A 19,724-nucleotide genomic window follows, 5' to 3' on the forward strand; every position below is an offset into this window, starting at 1 on the left:
CATGTTGACCCCTTCCCCTCAGTGTATTTGAAGCGTAATGAAGCAATTCTAAGTTTACATAGCAGCAGCATCTGTCCAAAAGAGTTTGGGTCTACCAAGCAATGTTTGTGTTCTTAAAAACAAACAAACAAACAAAACAAAACAAAACAAACCTATATATTGTTCTTGTTGTACATGAAAATTAGAAAAAGAATGTGGCTGTGTTAGAGACTACATTCATCAGTCTAACCAGCAATACTTTTGAGACAAGCAGCAATCACCAGTGTTTTTACCCAAAGCAGTATCTCTTTGGGTGCAGTCAGGACTCTAGCTGGACAACTATGTGTGTTGCCCACCTGTGAATCAAGAGGGGATTTAAAACATGAGCACAAAGACTGAAGATGTGTGCCTGAGGATGGTACTGATAAAATCAAGGGCTGGGTTATAGGGTTAGTTCTATAGGAAGGAGTAATCTTTATGTCACATTGTTTCCTTGTAAATTATATTAAATCATTAGCCTTCATATATTTTCAGGAATATATTTGAAATATGAACTGTGTTTATTTTATAGAAGCCACTATGTACAAATTAAGTCTGAAGTTCAGCCCATCAACACAGATGAATTATGACTTCGGAGAGATATTTAATTTCTCTAGTAAGATTATAAATAGGAAATAATCACAGAACTTATTCTATAAAATATTTAGAAAGACTAAAGAGAAGGACTATGTGGAGTAATTAGGACAGGGAGTGGGGTTTTGCAAAATTAGATTCGCCCTAATGAGTTTATGTTTGTCTAACATTCTCTGTAGGTAGGTGGTGGTTAATATTTTCCTAGGGAATGCATACATGCATATACTAACTATGGTTGTTTACAATACATGCATAGAATAGTTCTTAAAATGATGACACACTTGACACTGAACTATTGCCTGAAGTTTTGGTCTTTGATAAAATTAACAAGTCCCCAAGCCACAGCCCCCCTCACTTTGGCCAGATGTAAAACTATCCATACTCTCCTAATCTTCACAGCACATTTCACTGAAACAAATAAACTTCAAAATTAGTAATGTTCAGGCAACAAATAAACCCTTGTGGGGAACTAAATCCCCTCCAAAATATCAACAATCATCTGAAAAACATCCAGCCAATGTCGTCTTATTTGGTTACAGAATACAGTAAATAATTAATTATTTAGATTATTCCTATACAAAAGCACAAGTTACTGCAAAGGTTAAGGAGATGTATCTTTTGTCTAGTAAAAATATGAAAACCTCATATAATAAAAACATTGACTTTTTTAATATGAAGTGGTTTTATAAATGAATATATGCTCATATCAAACCATTGCTCTGTGTCTAAAAGCTCTACCACAGCTCGCTCAGCTTTAGAAGTAACAATGAACTTACTGAGGAAGAGTGAAAATTGCTTCTGGAATGCGCGTGAAACTGTTCTGAGATAATTTTAGGCTTGTTATGGAAGACGGTAAGGCAGGCATTGCAGCTGAGGAAACAAAACAGGAGAATGGACATTTACAATCGTCTAAGTTAGACTTCTGATAAACTCGGTAAGAACTGTTTTCAGCAACAAATCATTTCTGTAGCTCACATTTTCACAGTAACAGTATAAAACGTTTTTACTTTATAGTATAATAGTATGTCCACTAAATAATAATATAAAATTGCCCATGCTCATGGGTAGGCAAAATTAATGTTATGACAATGGCCTTTCTACCAAAAGCAATTATAGATTCAATGTAATCATAAGCAAGATCCTTGCAATGTTCTTTGCAGAAATGAAAAAAAAGTCCTACTATTCATATGGACTCAAAAAAGACTTCAGAAAGCCAAAACAATCCTAAGGGAGAAAATACAGGAACAGTTACTATTCTAGAAAAAAATGTATGACAGAGCTATGGCTATATAAACTGCATTGTATTGGCACAAAAGCAGGCATGTAGCTCAACAGAACAAAATAGAAAACCCAAACATGAGTACACATCACCGTTGCCATCTAATATTTGGTGAAAATGCAAAATATTCAAACTGGCAAACAAGTGTTGCTGGGATAACAGGACACATGTATAAGAATAAAATTATCTACTACCTTGAACAATATAAAGATATAGTTAGATAGACATATACATATATAGATAGATAGGTAGGTAATTAGAGATAAATAGATAGATAGATAGATAGATAGATAGATAGATAGATAGACAGACAGACAGACAGACAGACAGACAGACAGACACAGAGAGTTTAAATGAAGTCACTTGGGAAGATCATATTTCTGCAAAAGTCATAAACTATCTAACTCCAGGAGAGAGAAACTTCCTTTCAAGTTGTTGGTTAAGATAGTTAAAGAGACTCCCAAAGCAAATACAAGCTATTACTGTTGCCTCCCTGCTGCTGAAGACACAAAGGTTCTTTGGACACATGACTTGGAGGATTCTAGCTGGATCTGACACAAAAGTGTCCTCCTTGGGAACCAGATTTCGTAGTAGCAGAAGAAGAAATGCAGTCATTCAAGGGAGGAATCAGCAATCTTACCTAGATATGATGCCCACAGACAACCATGAGCAGCGTGGCAAGGTATACCTCAATGTGCAATACTGGCACTGATATCTTGGTGGTAACTACAAGCAGTTTAACTACATGTAAGGCCTGTCCAACAGAAGGAAAATCAAGCCCCATCTTGTAAGCCCTAGCCAACCACTTACGACTAATGGAATTATGGATCTTAGGGTTAAGATCGCTGCCATTTTCCTAAACCAGTATAATTCCTGACTACATTCTGCATCCGTGTACCCCACAGATAAATGCTTCCCCACACACCTTTCACCTGGTGTCAAGTCAGCATTAGTTCAGCTGTAACAAGGGGCCAATACTGACAGCAGTGTCAGCAGTCACAGTTTACTTTAAGGTCATTCCCTGTGTTTTGACAAACATGACATCTGTCCATCCTCACTGTGTCATACAGTCACTGCCTCGTCTTCATATTTTCTTCCCTAGGCCATGGTAGCTACAGCTCTTTTAACTGACCCCATAGTTTCACCTTTTGCAGACCGTCTTACAAGTGGGACCAAACTAGTATGAGCTTCTTTCACTTAAATATGTGTCTACAGTCTTTCCTCCACGCCTTTCCTTGGCTCAGTGGCTCAGTTCGTCATCGATCTGCCAACTCTGTCTGTAGAACTGGGGCATATTTTAACTGATACACTGCATGTAACTTCCCTCCTGAAAGGTCTACCCATGACTCTTCCTTGAAGACCTGGCACAGATGAGACCCGTGCACAATACTTACTAAGACAATTCATCCGGGCACTGAAACTCTCTACTTTCGGGCAAGCCTCAAGAAAGTCTTCAGGTAGGGACGAAATGTGGTTTTTACTAAGGTTTAAAATCTTCAGTTCCTTCAGGCTCAAGGCAGAGCAAATTCCAGATATTTTATTTCTAGTCGTAAAACAGAAAACTAAGGATGAAAATGTGAATGCTAGTATAATTCAAAGGCACGAAATCAATCCACCCTCCGAGTACAGCTTCAAGACACATTTAAGCCTCTTAAAGTTTGATGTGAAGATTCCAACTGACAAAATTGCCTTAGTTATTCATTGCCTCCACCTTTTGCTATGATTGTTTCAAACTCGTTGCTATGGAAACACCACCATGTCTTCTCATCTATGCTCAGTTCAGCAGAACACAAGCTTGCTGTCTTAATGAGTCATCGCTCTTACCCTTCCAATAGGAGCTGCTCCAGTTTCTCCACCACTTGGGTGAGGTTCATGGGGATGGAAGAGAGCTGGTTGTATGACAGGTTAAACTGTTTGAGGCTCGGACACTTCACCACGGGGTCTAAAACTACTGTCGGTCCAATGTCATTGCGCGAGGCATCTAGGTTGGTGATACACGGCATTTTCAACAAGGAGGGGGGAAATGATGTGAGTTTGTTACTGTGCAAATCCAAATGTGTCAAACACTTCAGAGTCTGGGAAGACAGAATTTAAATATTCCACACTGAGTACTTGAGAAATAAGTTCAACACCACTTCTGTTTTTCATACCATGGCTAACTAGAGCCATCTGGGATTTTTGTTTGTTTGTTTGTTTCGTTTTATTTTTTTAATTGAAAGCACAATTCCGAATAGGATTTCAGTATACTTACTTACTAGCAACAATTCCTGCTATAGCATGAGTTAAAAGGGGGTGAGGGGAATTCCATGAGACCATCAGAAACAAGTTCACAAATATAAATTGAGACCTCAGTCCAGCTTACTTTTAGAAATTACTTCTTCAAATTACAAGATGGGATCAGGGCTACTGCCGTGCTATCCAACATGCACGGTTAAGCCTATCAAAAGCAGGTTGTCCTGTTTGGGTAATTTATATTAAAGTGTGTAACAATTTCTGAAAAGCAGTATGTAGATAGCTGTGTGAAATCCACAGTAATGGGGTGATTGTTACCCCAAACCTAAAGGGCAGAGTTAACTGTGGGGATACACCCTTATGAAAAGCTCTCTTACAGTCTAAGAGCTGGGGACTTTTGCTGGACCTCACAGCCAGAGTTAGTAATACATCTGGAGGCCACTTAAAACACTTAAGACTGCTATTCTATTGTGCACTTGGCCTTTTTGATATCAACCTTCCTAGTTGTATGACCCTTTAATAGAGTTCCTCATGTTGTGGTGAACCTTAATTTTCATTGCTACTTCATAACTGTAATTTTGCTATTGGTATGAATCATAATATAAATATCTAATATACAGGATATCTGATATGTGACCCCCCAAACTCCAGGGGTCACAACCTCCAGGTTTAATAACTGGTGCTTTAAGAGACCAACAGTATAGTCAGCAACTTTACTTGCCTTAGATTTCCCATGAAGCTAGCCTTTGCAGACTAAGCTAACACATAGCCATAATCTTAAATTATGTATGCTCCCATACCCCTAACCCAAGAGTAATGCATGTGTATTTGTATATTGTGGTAATAAATGCCAAAGATGGAAACATGCTAAAATTGATTTTATAAAACAAATATCTACCATAGAAGTTGCAAGTTGCATGGATAAAGGCTGATGAGACCGTTTGCAATGATGGGTACAATGCCCTTTGATATCTGAGTCAGTGTGGTCATTGGAGTCAGTAAAGTTTCATTCCTTGTAAAACTCTTAAAGATTTTTTAAAGGTATCCCTCAATCCGTTATCTATGTGATGCTTCCTATGCCGGTCACTAAATATAGAGCAGACACTCTTTGTGAGTGAGACTACAGAAGACATGGGGAGAGTAGAGAATCCAAATCTGAGGTTGCTCTTGGGAAAAACAGTCCAAGAGGAAAATTTTAATTTCTGTCCTTAGTGCAAAAAGAACACATTCCAGGTACCCTGAGGTTATTAAGAATGTGTTTAAACAAATGCCCTTGACCATGCAAATTGGATGGCCATGCGGTGCCCCCACAAGGTCTTGGAAGTTACAAGGCAAATGGACCTTACCTCGCACAGCTGCTGTGGGAAGCCCGTGAGAGCATTCTGATGAAGTTCCAGTTTGGTGAGATGCTCCAGGTGGCTACTGAGGCAACACTTCGGGCTCAGGGCATCAATATCTTTCAGTTCGTTGGCTGAAAGGTCCAGTGATGTAATGTACTCTCTCTCAGAAGACAGGGAAGAAGAGCTATCTGAATGCCGCATATGGGGCTGAAGCTTTGATGATCCTTTTCCAAACAAGAAAGGGTGGAAATGTCAGCACACAACTGAACTCGCCTGCTGGAGATGGAGTGAGCGCCTCTTCATGTTGGGAGGCAGGCTCTGCAAGAGAACCAAGCTGTGGAGTGTGTGCGCTAGTTAATGAACATGAAGAGCAAACAAAGGTATGTCATCAGGTGGTGTGAAAACAAAAGAGCATCCAATGGAAATGAAGAATGGGACTGGAGGAAATATCATTCAGATTTCAGAAAACTCATAGAAGATGTGAGTCTGAAACTAGCTGTAAAGAGTAAGTCTTTAGATTGACAGGACTCTAATTTTTCTGTAGCCTCTGTGATCGTTAGGTAAATACATATGAAAATTGTGTAAGTTCAAATGGGCAGTAAGAAAACTTAAATAATCAAAGCAAATTAAACAAAACAACAGACTGTGCCTCAAAAAAATCTATGTAACTGAAGTTGTTTGCTAATACTCACTGAGAGACTCATCTGAAGACAGCATCCTTCTTTTTCGTCTCAGTAAATCTTCATGATCAAAAATGGGACCCTATAAACAATGACATAAATGAAATTGCATTTTATGTCATTTTTATTTTGAGGAGAGAACATTTTATAAAGAAGCAACTAAGAAATAAAAGTAGAAAAATGGAGTTCACAATTATTGAGGAAATAGGCAGGAACAGAGAGCTAAAAAATGAAGAGAAAATAAAACTGGTGATTTTACTGCTCAAATAGCCCATGTATCGATACGTTCTCTTTTGTTTTGTGTACTTATAAAAGGGTTAGATTCTACGATCCAGATTTGCCTAGCACCTGGGACCCTGCAGACTTGGCCTTTTGGGTGCTGGGACTTCAGAAGAATCACCAGACTCTGTCCCTAAGATTTAAGTATAAGGGAATGGAAAGGCTGAATTTGAGGCAGAAAGCTTTACACATTAAACTCTGTCAGCTAGCTGAGGTGTATTTGTAACTACTCGTGGAAATGATTATTGCCAAATACAAAACACCGTGACCGAATTTATCTTATTTGGCTACAGTGTCTCGTTGAACTTATCTTCATAAATAAGCTTTATAAATAACTTGTTTTTTTGTTTGTTTGTTTAATTTTATCTTTAATTGGTACATTATTTACTGGGCACAATAAGATGATACACACACATTAAACACTGAACAAATCTCTTGGGGGATCTCAAAGGCTGATCTTATAGAAATAAAGAATAAGCATGTTAATAGCCATAGATACCTCAGCTTTCTTCAGACAACCTTCTTTTTCTACTTATTACTTTTGTGTGATATATGTAGGGCGGGAGTTCACATGCCCTGACATGTGTGTGGAGGTCAGAGTACAGCTGCATGGAGCTGGCTCTCTCCTTCCATCTTTGTGTGAGTCTCAAAGATTGTGGTCAGCAGGATGGTATGCAGTCTTTTTATCCGCTGGGCATCTCAGACCTGAGACGTGGCAGGTGATGGCTTACAATACAGCACTGAGACTATGAGCTGGTGGAGCTCCCTGTCCTGAATAGAGCTTCTACGCTTGCCCTCTCCATGGCTAAGGGCACATTTTGGAAGGAGGCATGGGTAGGCAGAAAGAACAAAGGAGTTGGAGGATGGGAAAGTTTGTTTCAAAAGAACACCTTCTTGGTCTGATGCAGCCGTTGCATTTGTGAACTCACTGTGCTATGGTTGACCACATAAGACATACACAAACAGGGCCTGCCTGCATTTCATCATTGAAGGGCTCATGAGGCACAACCCATCCCCGAGGGACTACTGGTGGCTAATGGTGACTAGAGGAAGGGGTGTAGGTTCCTTAAGTGGTGTAGTTACTGCTAGGTTGCCCATGCTCCGGTACATAAATTCCTGTCCATGCTCCTGTAAGCAGCCATAATTAAACTCAGTGGGAAACACACAGACACACACATACACACGTTCATGCACACTCATAGGCATGTGCACACACATGCATGTGCACATGCACACACAAGACATGAAAGGAAGAGAGGGGTTTGTTAGGAAGAATTTTAGTAGGAGGGAGTTGGGAGAAGAAAACAAGGGGTGAAAATGACTAAAGTTCATTTTATTTACGTTACAACTGTAAAAAAAAAAAAAAGAAAAAAAAAAGAAAAGCAATAAGGAAATAAGTAAAGAGTAAGACAGAGGCTTCCAGAATGTGGGTACAGTATAGGAAGGAAAGTGTGGCTGTGCTCACTAACACCCCATTGTATGCTTTTGAGGAGGATCTTTGAAAATATATAGCCTCTAGCAGCATATTCATAATTACTTCTAAATTCATCTTCATGTGGTTCATCTTCATAAACCACAATAAAATTCTCAGAAGGATTAAATCTGAAAATATAGTGCATTTAAAAATTCTTGTGGGTTGGAGAGATGGCTCAGAGGTTAAAAGTACTGTCTGTTCTTCCAAAGGTCCTGAGTTCAATTCCCAGGAACCATATGGTGCCTCACAACCATCTACAATGAGATCTGGTGCCCTCTTCTGGCCTGCAGGTGTACATGCAGGCAGAATATGTATAAACAATAATTAAATAAATCTTTAAAAAATTTTAAGAATATTTCAAACAAAAGACTTTGCATTTAGATTGTTCAGAGAAAGGGAGGCTACTGTGCCTCTGTCCCAGCTAGTAGTATGCTCAATTATGTAAGATGGACGTGTTTATTTTACTATGATTTAATATGCCGTGTATATTACATACAATTAAGGTGAGCTAAGAGCTATTTCCATACAAAATGATTTTTAAAGTTCAATACTGCATTATGATCAAAATTCGGGCACAAGTTAGCATTAATCATTCAAAGTAAACCTAAAAATAGTGTAACTGTCAATAATCAAGTGTCTGATGAAATGTGAGTCTCTCTACTTTTCATAAAAAATACCAGTGGTGTACGTGTGTGTGTGTGTGTGTGTGTGTGTGTGTGTGTGTGTGTGTGTGTGTGTATGAATCTAAGATAAGCTATACATTAATATGTTTTCATATGTATTCATCCGTGCATCAGGTAACTCTTTCCAATCACACCAAGTTGCTGGAGTTCAGTTATCAAGAGAATGTCAGGACCAAACATTTATCATAGCCACCATGCCACTTACCAAGGAACTTGGATGCCTCTGCGCATTTGGCGAACAACGCTGCAAAGCCGAATCTCTGTGAAATTCTCCTACGCTGATTGAATTCGACTTCCTTTTCACGAGAAATGAGCTCCCACTGCCTATTTTGAAATGAAAGAACAACAGCAGAGCGTGGAAGAAGAGCTGAGTGCCACAACTTGGTCACAAAAGGTTAAATATTTTCATCAATAGAAACTCCACAGGCACAAGGGTAAAGACTGCTTTTCACACGGGCATGAGGGCCAGAGCTTGAAACCTGGCGGCCATAAGTCGTGTGGTCCTGAACCATGTGTAACCCCAGCACTGACCGGCAGGGGTCAGACACAAGAAGGTGTGGTGGGGCTCACTGGCTGCCAGCTTACTGCAAAAATTAAACTCCAAGCTCAGGGATGCGATATCCTGCTTCCAAGAACTAAGGCAAAAAGCAATAGAGGAAGCTACCACATGTCCTGTGTCCTCTTGGAACCACACACCCATGCATACAGCATACACACATGCACACACACACATACAAGAAACCTTTGAACCTGAGAATAAAAATTGTAAGCTACGTTGGCTTTTCAGTTAAGAATCAGTGAGTGTTTTCTTCTTGGGTGCATGTTGATTGTATGGATACATGTGGCAAACTCAACAATGAATGCTGAGTAAACAGTAAGCAAACCCATGTCTCAGAGTTGAAAAAAAAAGCCAAAAAAACCAACAGTCACACATATTACAACAAACAGTGCAGGAATCAAAGAAAGGAAGGCCAAAAGTATGGTCAACATTTTTTTTCCATTTCTACACCGAGTCCTCTGGCTCACAACGGGAGGCACAGAACAGTTCGTTGCGCCATTGCTCCAAATGCAGCACATTTTTACCCATTCCCCCAAATGAGTTAAAGCAGGTTTCGCGTGAGTTCTCAGTGTTCGGGGATAGTGTGCAGATGGGAGCCACAGTGAATCTTTTGTTTAAAACGGGTACCTTCACTATCCAGGTCATCACTTTGTCCAAACACACTGTCCATAGAGGAGTCCGGAATGAAGGTCCATTCACCAAATTTCGCCAGTGCATCTTCAGAAAAGTTGCCGTCGCTGCCCGAGGCCACTCCCTCTTGCAGAGTACTTTTCATCTGATATCGGAGGACTTTTCTCGCTAGCACAGATCCCGTGTCTAAAATTAAGGCAACCAGCCACTTGGAAATCAATAATTACACAACCTAACAGGCCTTACCCATGATCCTTATAGACATCTCAAGCTTTTAGAGATTTTTTTTCTTCCATAATGACTTTACTGCATACAATTATAGTGCATATTGTCCAGGGCCCATGATAATCTTCTCAGTATCATTCCAAGTTTTGTATTTGTGCTGCTGCTATATGAAGCCTGGGCATAAATGATCTCTTTCGGCCATTATGAAACTGACTTTATTCAGGGAAGGCTTGAGACTTGTAAAGCCAGACAGAGATGTGTGATGCTACTTGCAAGCTGGGTAGTTTTCTCAGGACCAAAACCAGCTCACCTGGAACTTGCTGGTGGCATATTCAGCACAGGATAATAGGAAAAAAATCAAATAACACTATGCTTACAAAAAGTATTAATGAGTCGAATTTGTCCAGTGGCTTGTATGATATAATTTTTAAATTAATACATGCTGGCTAATTTTACGCCAACTTGACACAAGTTAGAGTCATCTGAGGGGAGTGAACCTCAAATGAAATATCACCTCAATAAGACTGGGCTGTAAGGAAGCCTTTTAGGACACTTTGGGGTTTTGTTCTTTTTTTTTTTTTATTACTACTTTCACTTTTTTATAATTTATTCACATTATATCCTGATTGTCAACCCTCCCTCATGTCCTGTTCCCATCCTCTCGCCCTCATCCCTCCTTTCCCCTCCCCTTTCCTCTGAAAGGGAGAGCCCTCCTCCCCTACCATCTGACCCCAGCCTATCAGGTCTCATTAGAAATGCCTGCATCCTCTCCCTCTGTGGCCCAGCAAGTCCACCTCCTCCAACTACAGGAAGTGAACAAATAGTGGGGCATCAGAGTCCATGTCAGAGATAGCCCCTAGGGACACTTTCTTAATCAGTGATTGATATGGGGGCAGCCTATTCTGGGAAGTACCCATCCCTGGGCTGGTTAGTGGTCCTAGGTGCTATACAAAAGCAAGCTGAAAGGCGTGAGGAGTAAGCCATTAAAGGGCACTACTTCTCCATGGCCTCTGAATCAGCTCCTGCCTATAGGTTCCTGCCTTGGCAGGCTTCAGTGAAAATAAACCCTTTCCTCCCCAGGCTGCTTTTGGTAATTTCATCAGAGCAATATTAACCCTAACACAACACTCTTCTCAATTTTTTCATTACATCTTATACTTATTTTACACTAAGAAGAAATATGCTGGCAGTCGCCACTGAGCTACAGGAACACCTAGAAGGTTTCTTCAGATTTTACTCCCATGACTCACACAATAAATACAATGCATGAGTCAGTCAAATAGAACCTAACAAATATTTCAATGTTATGAATCCAAATTTTTTTCCTTTAGACAAACTACCAACAAAATCATGACTTTCATCTTCCCGTTAAATAACATTTACACTTTTTAAATCAAGACTGGCCAATGTAAGATCTTCACACAGAATTAAAGGAGTACAAAATCTCTATCCAGGGTCACAGCCCCACTATGTCAGAAAGCGGAGAACAAGGATGGACAGGATGGCTTATCCCGGAGCTTAGAAGGCGAAGGTGGGTTTGCTGCAAGTTCACATCCTACTTGCTCTACTTAGAGAATTTGAGTCATCCAGGGCTACAGAGGCCATGAAGAGAAGGCGATAAAGAGTTGGGCAGAAGAAAATAGAAGATAAAAGAAGAGAAATGAAGAGAGAAGAGAGGAAAACAAAGGAAGGAAGGGCAGCTGTGGGGAGGGAAGAGGAGAAAAGAGGCAACAGGTGTGAAACTATTTTCTGATGCAGTGTTTTCTTTTCACATATGTGTGACTCACACAACTCAACAGAATTTTCAGCAATCAAAACACTGTTGGACTGCACAGTTTTTAATCCTTTTTTGACAGGTTCACGCTCTACCGCCCTGGCTGGCCTCATGATCACCCTGTCTGGGCCCTGTTGGGTGCGTTTCTACCCACATTTAAGTTTGCTGCCTGCAAAGGATTCACCAAATGGGTTTCTTACGGTTTGTTTGGTTTCTCTCTCTTCCCCCTAGTCTTTTGCTTTTATTAATCCTTCTAATGTACATCTTCACACATTAAAAAAAAAATCTGTATCCTGGATCTCTAATAACATGCCATGAGTAAAAGTGTATTTTCCTATACAAATAAAAAAATTGTACATATTAGATTTACAAATATCCAAACGTATGTACATTCATTCAAAATGCCAACAGGCAATGCAGAATGTCCTCAGAAAGAGCAATCTCAATTACTGTTAATATGTGAAGTGCTTTCTATAATATGTCCTCTCAATATCATTTACTACCAAGTTATCATTGCAAATTTATAAATAGCCAGTGATCATATATTTTATGCAAAGCAGCCCAACAGTGGACAAAACTTTGACTTCAGCACGCGTATAATCTACTAAAAAGATTGTAAACAGAACTAATACAATGACTGCGGTAATGAATAAGTACATGTACAGTAGACAGTGGGATGGTGCTTGCCTACCATGTACTGAGTCCTAGGTTCAAAACAATATACTATTAAGTGTACCTAGAAGAAGAGTTACATAAAACATTCTTACTGATACTTACTTGTTTGTTTCCTTAAATTAGATGACTTGTCTGGAAATAAAGGGCCAAGCCAAGAAGGATCAACTTTCCCTATGCCAAAGCCTCCAAGGCAAATGCTGTTGTTGGCCAGGTCCAAGGCGAGCCTCCTCAGGAGCAAGCTGATGACCTGGCTGTCGCCCTTTTGGATGCTTACTGTCAGTGCTTTACGTACATCCTGCTCACGGCATCCACCATTAAGCAATAGTTCCACCAGTTTTGGACTGTTCTCTTTCTCGCATACCTGGTTTTTACCAAAAAAAAAAAAAGGGGGGGGGAGGGGGAGGCAGATGGAGTGAACACAAAGTTTGCATTTCTTCTCTTTGGCCAGACAGAATAATGGAGCTTGCTATGGTTATTCTTCATACTTCAGATTTAGGTTGAAATTTTATGAGGTAACTCAAAACTTATTCTTGCCATAGACCAGCGACATAAATGAAATTATGGCCACAGATATAAGGCTAGCCTAAATCAAACCCTCTGGAAGCGGCCAGTGAGAGGTTTGAAGAGACATCATCACCCTTTCCATCCCATCAGGGACTGGATAATGAGCGCTGCTCACACTGACTGGCCATCTGCCTTCATGACCATCATCAGCCTTTCATATTTTCCTCCGGCATCATCAAGTTCTCAAAAAGTATAGTACTGTCAATGCCCTCTTTAGTCTGGGGGATGCAACCTCTTGGTAAATGAATAAACCCATTTTGCATCAGCACAAAATAAGGTGCATTCAGAAAGTCTATGTATGGTGTCATTATCTGCTATGCAGTAAATATTGCCATAATGTAAATCGTATGATAGATAATTGTTTCAATAAGTCTATTATTTCAAAGAGGGGACAAGTTGGAAGAGGAGCAAGAAGAGTATAATACTGAAGATGATCAGAAGTGAGGCCTGGAATAGTTACCTGATGGATTAAAGAAGTGGCCCCCTTCGCTTGATTGACATCCGCTCCCAACAGAAGCAAACATTCAACCATCACGCTGTTATTCTGATCACAGGCTCTCTCTAGCAACGTGGTTTTCAGCTCAGCGTCCACAGCCAGTTTTGCGAAGCATTTGCAGCACAGGTTGAGGAACTGGGAAGAATGGAAATGAGGATGAGAGGCAGCTGAAGGGCTAACCCTTAGCCCACAGGCAGCCAGGCCGAGGCAGCTGGAGGGCTAACGCTTAGCCCACAGGCAGCCAGGCCGGGGCAGCTGGAGGGCTAACGCTTAGCCCACAGGCAGCGAGGCCGGGGCAGCTGGAGGGCTAACGCTTAGCCCACAGGCAGCGAGGCCGGGGCAGCTGGAGGGCTAACGCTTAGCCCACAGGCAGCGAGGCCGGGGCAGCTGGAGGGCTAACCCTTGGCCCACTGGCAGCAAGGCCATACCTGCTCATCCTTCTGTTCCACCATGCTGGAGGACATCTGATAAAATATCACCAGGTCAAAGAAATAGTGCACTAGAAGTTTGGAGAAGGATGCTGACAATTCAAATATTGCCAAGATTGTCCGCAGTCCCTGAAAGTGCGAGCAAAAATAATAGGGAGTAATATAAGCAATTATATAGCATATATCAATCATATATATTGCTCATTTAACTAAGTAGAGAGACTTGGATTTGCACCTGACAGCTGTAAACCTTGAAACAATCATAAACGTCTCCCTCTCTTGGCACTAAGAAATACATTAAGAACGAAGAGAACAAAAGCCAGCTAGCAAATTGTCCTCAAACAAATCAGGAAAAGCAATTATTACCCTCAAATTGGGTCACTAAAGATTCCTTTCTGAAACCTCACCCACAAGATGAAAGCTCAGGATTAAAACACCTGGTGGATCTGGATCCAAACCAGCCCATCTTTATTTAAGGAGTGGACATTAGTCATTAAATTGAGCACCTTCCCCACCTTTCTGTGCTAGCTCCTACACGTCTACCTCAGAACCCAGCAAGGTCTCCTGATCTCACTGCTAGTTTGTGCATTCGTCTGAAGCTCCAGAGGCAGAATAAGGGTTGTATTCTTGTGGCAGGTTTCATACAGACAACAGCTGTGCTTCTTAGAAGCATCTCAAGCTCGTCAAAGCTGGCCGGATCGCTCCGCCCACACAGTACTTAAAGAAAGGGTCCTTTCCTTGGACAGCTTTAGTGCTGGTGACTGTGATGCGAATCACAAAAGATCGGCCTAGTGTCTACAGTAATGTATGAACAATCTGTCTACACAGTAAGGTGATTTTACTCTCCTAAGATGCTGAGTTCTACAACTGTGAATACTTGATAAGAAAAGTACATTTTGTTTGTGAGGTTCAGAGATACATGTGTCCCAAAGCCTCAAGAGAAGTTCTAAACGTCCCAGTGAGACAGCAGACCTGGGGACGGACATTTGGAGGAAACACTTTCCACTCTGCACACACCAGATAACATAGGGTGGGAAGCCTTATTGAGCCTTCTAGTTGGACCTTTATAGCCTCTGCTGTGTAGATCTGAAAACTCACATGCAAAGAATCCATAGTAACTGGACCTCAAACCACACAGTCACGTCCTTCCCGTAGATGACTTTTAATCAATTCTGCAAGGGCTTTAATCGGTTTAGAGTAAAGCACTTTCCAAAGCACAGCTTTTACAATGCATTCCTGCTCAGAGCAAAGAAGAAAGCATCCTTGGTACTTTACGATGAGGAAAATGCTTTGCCTGCACATGTGACTTACTGAGAATATCTGTGCAATGCTTACAGCCTAGATATTTTTATTGGTCAACTTGGTACGGTCAATTTTGTCTTAACTGACAAAATGAGGTTCATTAAAGATGCAAAATTGATTACCAAAAATCCAAAACCAAGACAGAAGTTTTGACTTATTCACTTGGCTAAGATTTACAAAAAGAAATGACATGATTCATTTCTGTAGCTGAAAACAGCCTCACCACTTTATGAGTCGCAAACTCGCGAGCTGAAATAACTTTCTCTCCTCGGCTTCCAGAATAGCTAGAGGTATGTGTACATATACACCCTGTAACAATTTATTTCTTACTCCATGCTGAATCAACCTTACATCCTCTTTCAAGCTTTGTGAAGACAATTATTATACATTTGCTTTAAATATAGCTTGGTGAAAATGATTTCAAATCTTCATTTTAGGGGGAAAAAAATCAAGAAGCAAACTCACTAGATGCAAAAGCATTTCATCACAAGTCACAGAGGGCAGCTATCTTTAGAATAATAATAACTTGTATTTGTCCGAAATCTAAGCAAAAACAACAAAAATATCAGCTACTGGCATTTCTTTGGCATTTTTATGGGATGGTCAGAAGGCAAGCAAATGCACTGACTTTCGAGATCTAATAATAAACACTGAGTCTTTATAGTCAATGCAATTTTCTGCCCCTTCTATAATTAAGATGCTACAAAATGAGAAATGGTTTTAATTAGCTAGACTATCATGTTGGTGTACAGGAACACAGGCGGGGATTCTGCTTAAGTTTCCAGTTCCCTCAAGTATACTCACTGTAGTCTGCACTTCAGAAATATCTTTAAATCGCTGTAAACTGGAAACCAGAATTTTTGCCAGGAGATGCCCTGTCCCTATGCAGAAATTCTTCTTTGTAATCAAGCATCCCATAAGATGTAAGCCGAGACACTGAATTTCTAAAATAAAAAAAAAAGTAACAACGGTAGTTCTTTGAAGCACCTAACTGCAGGAAGGAATCAAAGAGAAGCAACTCACAGCCAATGGGTCTAAAGTTCCATCTGTACCAACCTTGGTCGTCTGGATACATCTGCAAAGTGTGAAGAACCGAGTCAACTGCACCATGCAGGGACAACATCTCTAAGGCATCAGGAAGATGTACTAAAGAAGAAATAACTCTCAATCCACATTTCTGAATCCCAGGATTGCCAATGAACTAAAATCAAAAGGAGTTTTAGGACAGTTACTGTTTGCAAATAAGGTGTTAATACATGCCTCAATCAAAACAAGCTACAGACTGGTAAAGCCTAATTCCAAGTCTGGGCACGCAGCCTATGTGGTAGAGTGGTTGCCTACCATGAAAAGACTTACATTTGAACCCCAGTAAAGAAAACTAGGCATGCGGTACACACCTGTAAACTTAGCACTTGGGAGATAGAGGCAGGAGGACCAGAAATTCAATGTCATCTTCAGTTAAATAGTATAAAGACAGTCATGGGATTCATGAGACCCAACCTCAAGAACAAAAACATAACTGATGTGGTCAAATACAAATTCCTATCCTTATTTCTGTCTTCTATGCTATTAATTATTTGTATGTATCGAGAGTAAACCTTTTAACCTTTAAGTGCTTATTCTGGGTCAAGTACCACACTAAATACACACATCCCAGAATAATCAGGTTAAGTCCATGTTAGCAGTGTTCTCAAAGATGCATTGGAGAAATGAAAGCTTCGGTGGTCCATGCTGATATGGAAAACTTGATATATATATATATATATATATATATATATATATATATATATATATGCATAAGATGGAAAGTTGGCACTTGTATCTCATCCTCTGCACTTCTAATAGAGCCTGAGTTTACTGGGGTTAGAAAGATGGAGCCCTACAGAGGGCATGTCACAGAATGGAACCAAGCCAGGGCTATTCTTGTTGTCAAGCAATAAGTAAGCGTAACCAGTTTGCAGCCCTGTCTCTCACCACTGGAAGCTCTAAGAGAGCTTGACTCCAAGGGTCTCATGGGCTTTACTTCCTTTCTTCCCTTCAAAGTGTGGGGAGCAATAGATGTCAAACTTCAAAGGAACGTATTTAAGCTTAAATCACACGGCTCCTGTATCAGGCGTAGGCCTGGAATATTGATGTGCCTGTCTTAGAGACTTAGATTTTAATCACTGCATCTCTTCCTTAATCAAGGTTTCCACCAGTAATTTGAGATGTATGGGTATCTTGGTGGAATATAATTCTTCTTCAAGGACGAGCAATCCTTTCAGAGGAAAGAGACAGCGTGCATACTGACAGCCACATCCTTACATGCCCACTTTCAGTGCCTGTGGTATGTATCTAGCCATGGCTCTCTCTGGCTCTTCCCACTTGGACATTGCTGTCCCACCTCTACAACAATGTGACTATTCAACTTAGAGCGTTTCTTTCTAAGATGACCACAATGTCTTTCTCGGGAGCTTATTTCCCACAGATACGTCATGCAAATACTTGTTTTTGGTCTCTCCGTCTTCAAATCTAGTCTCCTCCACCACTGCTACAGGTCAACGCTGAGATAGCTACAAGCCAGATCGCAAGCTCTAGTGCAGCCTCCATGGTCACAAGCTCCTACCTCCAGCCTCAGCTTGTCTGTAATCAGTCAACAGATGTTCACCCTTCCCTCCATGATCTCTCAGTTGTCTTTAGTTAGCATTTTGTTCCCCACAGAGAATGGAGACACCATCAGCTTCTTTGTCTCTTCCATATCCTCTACCGCTAGCTGCTCAGTATGTCATTGCTTCCTGTATCATTTAATCAAAAACACTTTCACCGTGTCTCCTTGGGAACTTTGTTTTTTTGACAGTTATGAGCATCTCATTCTTTCTCTGCATAGTAATGCCACATTATCTTTGCAGTCTATCAGATATGTGTTATATTAGGTGAATCTGAAGACCACAGATAAAGACTGGAATGATATCACTCCAAGTGGTAAAGGATCATTGCATAAATATAAGTGCGGTCTTGCCATGTGAATGAGGAGAGATGTTTGGTGCTGAATTTGCATACTGCCCTCTAGTACAACCTTACAACGCAGAACTTTAGGATCATGGATAACTCTGCCCATGCAGTCACCATGGACTGACAGTGCAAGCCAGGCTAAAATGCTCATCAGAAAGAAAGCATGAGTTAAAGCAAAGCAAAGTTTCCTTTTTTCCCCTCACTCCTAAATCTATTAATAGGAAAGTCTACACCCACTACCTCCATATTCTTGCTACCCTTTAATTTTATATAATCAGACTTCTTTCTTAACTACTCTAAATTAAAAGCATTCAAAGAAAAAAAGTTCCCTAACAACTTAATTGCGGCCTTCCCACACTCGCTGATTTCCAAAGACATGGTAGTCTATGCCATGCTCAAACTTTAAAGCCACCCAGTTATGCATCTTCTTTAGCTCTTCCTGAAACTCCAAGTGGCACAAAATCTCATTCTGCACACTGTGTTCACAGGTGAAACCAGTACATTAGCACAGCTGCACCACACATCAACAACTACCACTATGGAAGGACAAAAGCTTTAGGTACAAAATTCTTGCTTCTGAGAATTCTGCATATAATTAAGGAATGTTCGGGGGGGGGTGGTCTTTGTCAGGGAAGAGCACAGCAATTGGTCACCCAACAAATGGTCATTCATGAAAGCATACATTACAGACTAAGCAGGATACATGTACTTATGTATGTATGTGTGTATATATATATGTATGTATATATATATATATATATATATGCATGTAATAACAACTAATGAAAAAAGAGGCCATGGATTTGGAATAGAACACGGAAGAATATATTGGAAGATCTGGAAGATGGAAAAGAAAAAGAAATGCTGTAACTATATTATAATCTCAAGAAATAGAAATAATTTTAAATTTGAAAAAAGTAATATATAATACGATTATCATATATCATATCATTTCTATAATATTTATAAACCCACAGTGGGCTTGCATTCATTTACCTAATTCTGCATCTTGAGAACAGTATTTAGTGCATTACTGTTCAAATGAGAGTCAAGATTAACTTATTAGTTCCTACTTAGCAAGCGTTTTCCAAACGTAAGCTTTGGAGGTGTAACTGAAAGGGTGCCAGCAGACATTAATTAGAAACAGGCTCTTAACTACACTCCGCAACATTCAGTCTTCTCAGAGAACTCACAAGTCACTGGCACGGCTTCTCTTATAAGTCACAAGCTAGCTCAAGCTAAAGATGCTTACACCGGACCCTTCTCACTAGCTTTTAATAGAAAAGATTGCATGTCTGGATTTGTGCCCCCATGCAAACAAGGAGAGCTGATAAACAGATTTTGCCTCTATTCTCTTAAATAGCAGAGGATGAAAGCAGAAGAAGCCCACCATAGTATGGCTTCAAGGAAGAGAGCTAAACTGATAAAACAAAACCCATGTTCATAAAGATGCAATTCAAGAAAATTTCCCAGGGAAATAAGGCTGTGCATGTGGCTAGCT

At 40.3% G+C, this 19,724-nt stretch overlaps 1 protein-coding gene across 3 annotated transcripts in view; it reads right to left on the bottom strand.

The window, feature by feature from the left end:
* Positions 1 to 19,724, bottom strand: part of LRRK2 (leucine rich repeat kinase 2) — a 131,226-nt gene that overhangs the window by 69,182 nt on the left and 42,320 nt on the right. For all 3 annotated transcript variants that reach the window (XM_084749251.1, XM_084749250.1, XM_084749252.1), the window contains 12 exons: positions 16,289 to 16,433; positions 16,037 to 16,176; positions 13,931 to 14,059; positions 13,467 to 13,637; positions 12,545 to 12,803; positions 9,766 to 9,954; positions 8,785 to 8,903; positions 6,156 to 6,225; positions 5,470 to 5,687; positions 3,716 to 3,966; positions 3,286 to 3,434; positions 1,389 to 1,482 (listed from right to left, as the gene is read on the bottom strand). In XM_084749251.1, the coding sequence (XP_084605377.1) occupies positions 1,389 to 1,482; positions 3,286 to 3,434; positions 3,716 to 3,966; positions 5,470 to 5,687; positions 6,156 to 6,225; positions 8,785 to 8,903; positions 9,766 to 9,954; positions 12,545 to 12,803; positions 13,467 to 13,637; positions 13,931 to 14,059; positions 16,037 to 16,176; positions 16,289 to 16,433 (1,934 nt within the window). The remainder of the gene's footprint in view (positions 1 to 1,388; positions 1,483 to 3,285; positions 3,435 to 3,715; positions 3,967 to 5,469; positions 5,688 to 6,155; positions 6,226 to 8,784; positions 8,904 to 9,765; positions 9,955 to 12,544; positions 12,804 to 13,466; positions 13,638 to 13,930; positions 14,060 to 16,036; positions 16,177 to 16,288; positions 16,434 to 19,724) is intronic.

The sequence above is a fragment of the Acomys minous genome (genome assembly GCF_964271855.1).
Source record: "Acomys minous genome assembly, chromosome: 12".
NCBI classification, from domain to species: domain Eukaryota; kingdom Metazoa; phylum Chordata; class Mammalia; order Rodentia; family Muridae; genus Acomys; species Acomys minous.